At 35.7% G+C, this 10862-nt stretch overlaps 1 protein-coding gene across 1 annotated transcript in view; it reads left to right on the forward strand.

Moving 5' to 3' along the window:
• Window positions 1-10736, forward strand: part of BMPR1A (bone morphogenetic protein receptor type 1A) — a 44926-nt gene extending 34190 nt beyond the window's left edge. Inside the window, exons 7-13 of the mRNA XM_027649401.1 lie at window positions 619-718; window positions 1476-1620; window positions 2362-2554; window positions 2922-3219; window positions 3958-4133; window positions 4877-5007; window positions 6031-10736. Coding sequence (XP_027505202.1) covers window positions 619-718; window positions 1476-1620; window positions 2362-2554; window positions 2922-3219; window positions 3958-4133; window positions 4877-5007; window positions 6031-6156 — 1169 coding nt within the window. The 3' untranslated portion in view covers window positions 6157-10736. The remainder of the gene's footprint in view (window positions 1-618; window positions 719-1475; window positions 1621-2361; window positions 2555-2921; window positions 3220-3957; window positions 4134-4876; window positions 5008-6030) is intronic.
• Window positions 10737-10862: the final 126 nt, after the last annotated feature.

Here is a 10862-nt window from a genome sequence, read left to right on the forward strand (position 1 = left end):
ATTACACTTCATCCTCTATTTTCACTTTTCCTTTTTTGCCACTTTCAAGTTAATCTTTTTCTTCATCAATACCATCACTCATGGTATTTTTAGTCTCTTTCTCAGTGTGCTCCTATGTTGATCTGCATGTGATCTCTTGATCTGGTTTTATTTTGGTTCCAGAATCTATTCTTTTTTTTTAAAATGTTTTTTCTAATTTCTTCTGTTCTTTTACCATTATGAATGTATTCTGGCATTGTTTACTGTTCTCTGCTGTAAATTCATTCTCTTCTTTCTGTTGTTCCTAGTGAAAATAGTTTGTTTTCATGCACTTACTCATTCATTGCTAGGCAAGTTGTACTGGTTTATCTGTTGCTTTATACCTTCTCAGAATCTTACTGTTCTAAATCTTTCTATTTCTAAACTAACAGGAGTCAACAACTTCAAAATCTCAAGTTAAATGCTTTCTTTGTTTGTTTGTTTTCATCCAAATGACATTCCCTGCTTTTCTGGTGTCAGTACTGACTTCGATACACAGTATATGAAAATATACCTAAATAAACTGTTTACAATGTGTATTTAATTTATAGACTTTAGAAACTTTACCTTTTTTTTCTCTTTCTCTTTTTTGTCAAATAGATGGACTTTTTGATGGCAGCATCCGTTGGATGGCAGTGTTGATTTCTATGGCAGTCTGCATAATTGTCATGGTCATCTTATTTAGCTGCTTTTGTTACAAGTAAGGAAAAGACTTTCTTTGCATTTTTAATTTTGCAAATCGAGTGTAAACAGAACAGTTATTTTGTAAATGTACTCAATTGCTCATATGTAGCTTGGAAACCACTGTAATTTAATGTCACATTTCTGTGGGTAGCAGTTTGCACTGCTAGGTAAAACAAAATGTTCACAGCAGAGAATTTTAAGTGAATTTGATCCTTTCCTCTGGCTACAAAGTACGTGCAGTTTTCTAAGGTACATGAACTTCAGTCACTTTTGATAATTAAATTCCATCCACTTCTGAGATTTTCCTTTTTCTGCTGTGTTCCAAAACTAAATAATTGACCAGCTGAGCTATGGCAATTCATTCAGGTGCCTCTGTCAGCTCCAACCCTGTACTGGAGGTGGTCATTGGTCTAGAAATTTCAGAGGAAAGGTTGATATCAGCCTCATCTGCCATGGTTCGAGGTCCAGTCTGTAAGTTTAAACCAAAATCAAGGGATGTTATACTAGGAACACTGGCTGTGAGCTGACTATTAAAATGCTGGTTTTCCACCTGAGTCGTAATCAACTGACGTGCCTGTACATGCTTTACAACTTCTTAATAGGAAAAAGCTATGTAAGTACATTTCAAGGAAAAAAAAAGATACGGCAAAATCTGATTCTCTTTTCTTTCTTTTAGAAAACTGCTACATTTAAATAGCTCATTTCCTAGATCAGTTTGGTACGTATTTTGAAGAGTGTTTTGGAGTTCAGCTTAACTCCTCTTACTTTTGCAGGCATTACTGTAAGTCCATGGCAAAGAGGCACTGTTATAATCGTGACCTGGAACAAGATGAAGCATTTATTCCAGCTGGGGAGTCATTAAAAGACCTTATTGACCAGTCACAGAGTTCTGGGAGTGGATCAGGATTACCGTTGTTGGTAAATCATAACCTAAGATTTTTTTCTTCCCTGAATTTTTCTCCATCACATACAAAGTTTGGTTTGTACCCAATGCCTAGAACAGAGCAGTTTATCCATACAGAATATTAATGTTTTATATGCAATCATTATGAAAAATTAAGTACAAACTGAACATGTTTAAAGCTTGTCTTCATATAATGAACTAAAATGAAGTGCAGAATTAGATGATGTTATGAAATCTGTTGGCATCAGCAAAATTTAAAGAAAACTTAGAGCCTACAGACACTAAGATAAAAATGCAATAAATGGCTAGTACAAGTATCAAATCTGAGTGAACTCAGAGATTTTATTTTCTTAGTGTCCACTGAGGAAATAAAATAGATTTGTTTTTTACTGGCTGATAGAAGTCTTCAGAGATACCTTATAGCAGCCTTTCAGTACCTAAAGAGACCTACAAGAAAGCCAGAGAGGGACTTTTTCACAAGGGCATGTTGTGATAGGACAACAGGAAATGGCTTTTAACTCAAAGGGAGTAGGTTTAGATTGGATATTAGGAAGAAGTTCTTCACTATGAGGGTGGTAAGGCACTGGAATAGTGGAAAATTCCATAGAACAAATCTTATAATAGGAACAAAATTCAAAGCAATCCAAGCTTAAGAAGCAACTTGTCCAAGTATTTTTGGTAAACTGCTGGGTTTCCTTCCCCTATCTTATACCCTCTTCTTTCTTTTTTTCATTTCTTTTTTTAATCTTCTTTAGGTTCAGCGCACTATTGCCAAACAAATTCAGATGGTGAGGCAAGTTGGAAAAGGACGGTATGGTGAAGTGTGGATGGGCAAATGGAGGGGTGAAAAAGTGGCAGTCAAAGTGTTTTTCACCACAGAAGAAGCCAGTTGGTTCCGAGAAACAGAGATTTACCAAACTGTTTTAATGCGTCACGAAAACATCCTTGGTAAGGAAGCAGTGCATTGTTTGCCTGCTGGAGGGCTTGTGTGAGGGAGGAGGAGCAGGTCTTAGGGAGTGGCTTGAGGGGTCTGTGGCAGTTTCTATGGAATAATATGTGCTAAAAAAATGTAATCAAAAGGGCAGAATCTTGCTGCTCTTGGTTGAAAACGTGTCTGCCGTGTCTTTGCTGAAAGACTGGAGTTGTAATCTCATATACAGTTAGAATCAGAGCTTCTGCATTATTAGTTTTCATAAGGGGGATGCTTATCCTCTAATACAGTACAAGACAATATAGCTTTAGGAATTATTACTGAATCTGCTGCATAAAAAATTTATGTACAAATCAACAGTAATTTTGTTTCTGTGTTCCACAGGTTTCATAGCTGCAGATATTAAAGGCACTGGCTCCTGGACACAGCTTTACTTGATTACAGATTATCATGAAAATGGATCATTGTATGATTTTCTGAAATGCACAACGCTGGACAACAGGGCTCTCCTCAAACTGGCTTATTCTGCTGCATGTGGTCTGTGCCATCTACACACGGAAATCTATGGGACACAAGGCAAACCTGCTATTGCACACAGGGACCTGAAGAGTAAAAACATCTTGATAAAGAAAAATGGAACCTGCTGCATTGCGGACTTGGGTCTTGCAGTCAAGTTTAACAGGTAGATGAACAAATCCTCTGTAATAGGCAAACATTAGCATATTTTTTTTATTTAATGCACCAAATATTCAGCTTAAAAGGAAGATGGAATAATTTGGTTGCATGGTTTAATATTTTTTTTTTTTCAGTTTTGAGAGTAAAACGTTCTTGAATGCTGGTAGGCATCATGATGAAAACAGATTAAGAGAACAATTAAAATACTCTTCTTATGGAAAATAAAAGTTTTTTAGAGGAAAGGAAGAGGAGACCACCTAATCTGTTATTCAAAACCGACCATTTATAGTAATTGCTCTCATGTAGTTTCATTATAAATTCTTTCATAAAAAATTTGAACAGTGTAAAAGGAGTTGAAATTTAATTGAAGAAGTGATATTATAATAGTGTTATTGAATACTTTATATTTTTAAGTCTTATTCCAGTAGAACCTAAAAGAAAGCATAAGCCTTTACAAATAATTTTCTGAGTTGTCACCAAATATATTCATCTTTACACTGGTTTTTAATGAATTTTTTTCTATGTTTTGTTGGGCAAAAGAAACAATAAACTGTCAACTACCATAGTCACTATGATTTTACTGGGTAATCTTTTTCAGGAAAGTACAATGTATTGAGAGGGAAATATAAGAAAGAACTTAATCTGTAAATGGGAGCTTGGCAGTGTAGTGCTTGCATTATACAAGATTTCATACCTCGTCTTGTAATAGCCCACAGTTCACTAACTTCCTAATATTTTCCTACAGTGACACAAATGAAGTTGATGTTCCCTTGAATACGAGAGTGGGAACAAAACGTTACATGGCTCCAGAAGTCCTGGATGAAAGCCTGAATAAAAACCATTTCCAGCCATACATCATGGCTGACATCTACAGTTTTGGGCTGATCATTTGGGAGATGGCTCGGCGCTGTGTCACAGGAGGTAAACTCTGAAATATTCGTCACAGAATCTACCAGGCCTTTGCCTTACCCTAACAACACTTCGACAGGAAATAATATAACAAGCTTGTTTTGTCGTGAGGCTTGTGTTCTGTAAAAGCAGTAGTAATAGTCTGTCCAGAGAACAGCTTGAAAATCACTGAACTCAACCTTTTTGATTGTTACAGTTAGGCATCTTGGGCTTTTTTTCCCACGCTCAAAAAGCAGAGTGCCTGATTTGGGAGAAATAGTGGGATGCAGATGTTTCACCCCTGTGAAATTGATATTATTCTTTCTGTAATTGATAAGATATTGTTCTTTCTTGCATTTCTGATGTCATTCAGTTTTCTCCTGACACATATTTTGGTGACTCATCCTGGCTTTTCTTTCACTCTTCTTTTGTGTCCTTATAGATCTTGACCTGTATTCTTCCACCTTACATTTTCTCTGTGCTTCTCTGTAGCATGTAGTGGATTAGAAGAAGCCAAATTCTACATTGGGTATCAAAATCAAAGACACTGCAAGGAATTGTTGTATCTATTAAAGTACCTAATAAACATAATATTGGAGCTTTTATGGGGAATGTCTGATTGTTACAGTGAAAATTTCAGATTTTTATCCCAGTAAAACAGCGCGGTTGGTTTGACTTGGCACAAAGTTGAGTTAATTTTTGCTCCTGGCTAAGGACATCTGAGAGTAGATATGTATTTATTTTAATGGTTCTTGATCTTTCACAATTATCTCCAGGTATTGTTGAAGAGTATCAGTTGCCATATTATGACATGGTGCCAAATGACCCATCCTATGAGGATATGAGAGAAGTGGTGTGTGTCAAACGCCTGCGCCCGGTCGTGTCAAACCGATGGAACAGTGATGAAGTGAGTATGCAGAAAGGGAAAGCTGGTTCAGTTTGTTCGTTAATGTGGAAGGGTGTTTTAGTTTAACAAATATTAAAACATCGTGAAATAGGGACTACATGCAAACATTCTGATACTTTGAAAAACTCACAGCACCAGCGGGAGAAAGATACGCTCAAATCAATTCAAAAGACTCAATTTTTTATTTATCTTTTCAGTATCTGAGGGGCAGTGTATGAGTACTGCTCTACTTGAGGTCTTCTGTGGTGGAATATGTTCAGAGTTTGGAGATAAAACTTAAATGAAGTTTTAATTTATTAATCTTAATGTATGTAGCATATTGGTTTGTAGCAGAAGATATTTCATGGAATATGAAGCAATTCCTTTGTGGATTTCCTTTTTTTTTTTTCCTTTTTTACTGTTACATTCCAGGATAGGCTGTGATGTAACTAAAATATTTTCATTTTAGATATGTTTTTAAAGGGCCACAGCTTGAACCCAGTAAACAACACATAACTATTTCACATAGCAAGTTCAATATACCATATCCATTCTTCTTTCAAGTCCTTGATTTCTTCTAGGAATTCCCAGTTTTCTCCTTTTATTTTTTTTTTGACTGCTGAAAGAACTGTTGTCACATCCTCATTTTCAATGAAAAAATTCTCTACAGTTTTCCTGACATAAAAGTGGAGATTTTTCTGCTTATTACTGCCATTTTTGTATCACTGTTCTTGAGTTGTAACGGGAAGTTCTGGTAATGCATCTTTGGGAAACTAAATCAACGCTTCAGTTTGTTCCAGCTCCTGTAAATGCAAGGCTGTGAGGGGGAGGGAAAAGAGGGATTGGGATGTGGATGTTTGGGTTTGGGTTTTTTTTCAGTAGACCTGTTTATAATAGTTTCCTACCAACAGTTTTGCAGAAAATGTACAAGTTGCACGTTTGGACTTAAGAGTCCTATAAATTTGGCCTTGATAGTGAACCAAAATTATACACCTCAGATCAGGCAGTTGTTACACTACTGTTCTTTTGTTTATCATTTTACAGTGTTTAAGAGCAATATTGAAGTTGATGTCTGAATGCTGGGCTCACAATCCTGCCTCAAGGCTCACTGCCTTGAGGATCAAGAAGACACTTGCCAAGATGGTGGAATCCCAAGACGTAAAGATTTGACATAGGAAAATGACTTTGGAGAGCAAAGCTGGACTCCTAGATCTGCTCACTCAAACGTGGGTGAGGAAGATAGAAATAGGAAAGAGGAAATAACTGAGATTCAGTGTATTTTCTCAGCACACTTCTACAGGCTGCTAATCAAATCTTTCAGTACTTCATAGACCGTGATACTGAGAGCCTCTCTACACTACATGCTACGTATATGGACAGCCTTGATGAAATACACATTTTGGTTTGGTTTGAGCTGCATTGAGACTTCAATCATACTTAATGAGTCTCCAGTAAAACTCTGGGTACTGAATTGAATGTTCAGATTACAGTGCTTTCTGTGAAAGCCTAACAAGCTATATGGATTCAACAGAGATGGAGAATATAAGCTTTTTTTTGCCTTCTACCTGATAAAACCTAGTCAATCCATACCAAGTTTTTGTGAAAGAACCTGTAGGTTATGAATCTGTTTGTGATACTACTCGGTTTAACAGTTCCTTATGCCTTTATGTGTGTGCCAGGATTATTTTGCTGTCATTTGGAATACATAAGAAACCATTTAAATGAACAAAGTTTTTATGGTCGGGGTTCCATGCATTTTTTGGCTCTACAATCAGAGATTTGCTACAGAATCTTTGCCATTAAGTTATCTTCTGAAATCTCAGTTTTAACTGTATTTCTGGTTTTGTTTTGGTCACAACAAGAACTGCAAAAATGTGAACCATTAATCAGTTCAGGAATGCCTACCTAAGTCTGTAAAGAGCTTGAAACAATCTCTCTTGAGGTGTAGGCTGCCTCACTCATGGTCTAGTGAGCTCCTTAATTGGATGACTATGAAATTTGGCATTTTTTTCCAAAATGCCACACGCAACCAGCATTTTTGCCACAGAATACTTTACATCTTAGCAGAAAGACCATTGATGATGTGTTTTGCCTTTCTACTTTATTGGGACTCACTGACAGGTGCCTGCCACGCTCTGAACTCTTTTCCACAAAGGAGGGGATTTGTCAGCTGTTAGGAGCATGCTTTTACATCATTTGGCAAAAGTAGGCAGGAGGTAAGTTTTGAAAAGCTTGTGAACAAGTTTGTTTTACAGACACAAAAGAGGGAAGGCAGGAAGCACTGGGTGCTCAGAAGACTAGAGAATACAGTAAAGGTCAGGACCAGGAGAACTGAATACGTGAACTCTTGAAGATCCACAAGGTGCAGAAGATTTTGAGCTGCTTGCCCTGAGGTTAAACAACCAGGAGGCCACATCTGTGGGCCACTTAGTGCACAATTACAAAAGTCAAGATTTGAGACAAGGTAAATCAGTTGATGTTTTAAGTTCTAGTTAAGGACATTTGGGAGGAAATGGCTTTGAAATTAATTCATGAAGATACAGTAAGTTGCATAACTGCAAAATTTGGTCTTATTGTGCCAACTATTTGGCCTGCACAGGAAACTGTAGTTCCCTCCTTTTTGTCACTGACCCACACAGGTTGATTAAAAGCCAGAACCCTCCATGAGGTTACTGTAAGGCAGAATTATGGATTATAACTCCTTTGGCACTTCTACTTTGAAGTTAGAAAGTAGTACCATAACTCAAGCTGAAGCTTCAAGTGCATGAATCATCTGAAGAATGAACACACAGTATTGGAACCATTGAATCTATTTGGTAATTCAAGTGCCTATAACTTTGTACTGTAAATCTTGTTCTTGGTAACTTTAAAAAGGGAAGTTATTTATACAGTGTGTTTTGTGCTTTAGTAAAAAAAAAAGCCAACAAAAACCTAGTTCTAGGTACATGTGTACAATTAGATACATGCACACGCACAAACACATGCCATAGTCGAGATTTGAAGAAAAAAGTTGAGAATAATACTAAAATTGATGAAAAAATGTTAAAACTTCAGATTGATTTATGCCGGATTATTTGTTGTCTTAAAATATGTACATGGAGATTGTTTTGATATGTGTTTAAATTTCCCTTGAAATTACAACTGATAGAAAACAATGTAATGCAGAACTAATGTGATTTGTGAACAATTACAGCCTTCTAGCATGTTACTTTTTTTTGTTTTAATCCTGTAGTTCCCATAATGTAAATGGTCAGGCAAAAGATTGCAGTATTTTTATTTTCTATTGTGATGTACAGACTTTATTTAACAGTTCTACATATTTTATAGAAAACTAGCTATTTCGAGGGACATTTCTTTTTTTTTTTTTTTTAATAAAGTCATTACTTTTGTTTAGTAATGCCTTTAAGTATTAATATGTATTCTGGCTGAGAAGTTCATAGGTGTGTCAACTATGGTTTTAACTTATTTGAAAACAGCAAGAGATATATGATAATGTGCCACAATCCTCATGATAAAGGGCTTTTAAAAAAAAAAAGTTTCTCCGTCCATTGCCAAGAAATAGATGATGATTTTGAAATTGTGAATCATGTCTTCGCACATAATTTTTGCACAGGTAGATGGAAAATGTTTGGTATAAGCCAAAAAAAGTAAGGGATAGGCTTTTTTTTTTTCCTTCCCTAGGATTTTTATCAATAAGAAGGAAAAAATGATTATGTAGATACCCTGCTAGCTTAAACTTTCAAAGCATGGAGGTCTGTTTAAAATAACCCGTTCCTATTTAAAATATTGTTACTTCTTTTAGGAGTTACCACATCATTATTAGCTGTAAACTTGTTTTGTGTATGTTTTTAGTTCATTTTTCCCAAGTCTTCAGGAAGCCCCTGCTGGAAGCATGACTTTCAACAGTTTGTAATTTTCCCCTTGTTTTCTTTGCCATTGCTTAGGCATTTGCAAGGCAATAGGACGGTGATCTTTGGTTAGTCATCTTAGGACCTAAATTGATTTACACATGTCAAGTTAGCCAACTGCTGCAAAGATGGTTTTTTTGAGAGAAAAAAAATCTTTTTGCCTTAAACATAATTTTTCAGCACTTCAGTTATGAGGTTCATACTCAAAGGTATCATTCATATGTTGTTTTTATGGGCCTGAACAGGAGCTTCCTTGATTCCCTGATACCCAACAAAATGTTAACACTAAAGTATGTGGTTGCATAAAGCACTTGAGCACATAGCTGTGTTCTGTGCAGTCAGTCACTGTTTGGAGCCTAAGTGTGTCTATATGGATATTTTAACAATCATTTGGGGAAAAAAAAATATGCTCAAGGCTAGCCCATTAATTTTTACGTAATTAAGCACAATTAGTGCAGACTCTAAAGGTAAATTGTTCCTTCATGCAATACTGTTGAGTTCAGAAGCCTTTAAGGTCAGGGAGGGTAATAGGATTCTTCCATTTTCTTGGTCAGTATTGTAAGCATTTGTCATCCAAAGAAATGTCCTCCAGGACAGGCAAAGGTGATTTCTTTCTTTTTTTTTAATGCAAATATCAAGTGGGTGGAAAATATCTTGGGGACTATCAAGACTGTGCCTTGGAAGTTCTTAAACATTCATATGGAGGGATTTTTTTGTGTTTATTTAACTTACTCCATGTTATTTCAGTTAGATGGAAAATATTTTGAGTCACTTACATAATTCTTATTGTTACAGCATCTGAAAGGAAACTTTTTGTGTCCCTGGTTAACTTCTAAATTCCACAAGAAACATGATATTCCTACAGAAAAATGTGGGCTTACATTTTGAGTTTATTCTGAGTTTCACTTAATGTAAATTTTCCTCAAGAAACGTACAGCTTTCCCAATATCCATCACTTTTCCCCAGTTATTTTCTTAGTCTTTTTTGAGGTCTTGAATAAAATGTAAAATCAATATTTTAAGTTACCTCCGTAGTAGTCTAGAATAAAATTTTAGATCTTAATCTGAATGACCATTTGAATGTGTTTATAAAACAAATCATTTGGATACATTTTGTCTACTTTATCTTCACAGACTGTATTTTAGTGGTCTAGAATGTATGAAAAGCGGAGATATAAAGTTAAAAAACATTCTTTTGCTATTGCAGATATTTTTAAAGGGAAGTTACGTGCTCATTTTCTGTGAAATATTAGAATGATTTAGCCCTTCCTCATTCTCCTGACAGTGCCCTGAGTCAAAGGTCTTTATCCTGTGCCCACAATCTTTATTCCAAGTAGGGGTGATGTGTAAAAGCAGCTGGCAGTGTTGCACGATATGGTGCTTTATGGAGCCATGGTGTACTAGCCTTGGTTGTACAGCAGAAGTGGAGTGCACACAACTTCTGATTTTTTGACAAATCTAATGTAATTGTTGCTTTGTAATGTTCTGCCGTTGAATGCAATTATAGAAGCCCACCCACATCATGTAGTGACTTTTGTGCTCTGACATGACATGCCCAAAATGAAATGTACTATATTGTATACAAAGGAGAAAAAATAACATTGTAGTTAACCTAGAGAAGATGTAAATAAACTATGAAAGAAGAGTGGAACGAGACAAATGGTCACACTCTTGTGTGTGTTATATGCCAGAAGTGTAGAATACTATAAAAATGTAACACACTAATGTATTTTGTACAGCATCTGCTTTAGAAGGTGCCTTATTGAGTTTACCATGAATTGCTTGTTCTGTACACAGATTATGTCCAATGTATCATTTTTAAGTAAATAACCTTATTTTAGTACACATTAGTAATGTGTTTTGTTACTATAAGATTTTGCCTTAAAAATGTAATGACTTGGAAATCATAATACTGTAACTAAATAATTCCCTACTTTTTAACACCTCGTTTATGGTTTGGTTTTTTCCC

Source organism: Corapipo altera, unplaced genomic scaffold (assembly GCF_003945725.1).
Source record: "Corapipo altera isolate COAL_440 unplaced genomic scaffold, ASM394572v1 53, whole genome shotgun sequence".
Classification (NCBI taxonomy): Eukaryota; Metazoa; Chordata; class Aves; order Passeriformes; family Pipridae; genus Corapipo; species Corapipo altera.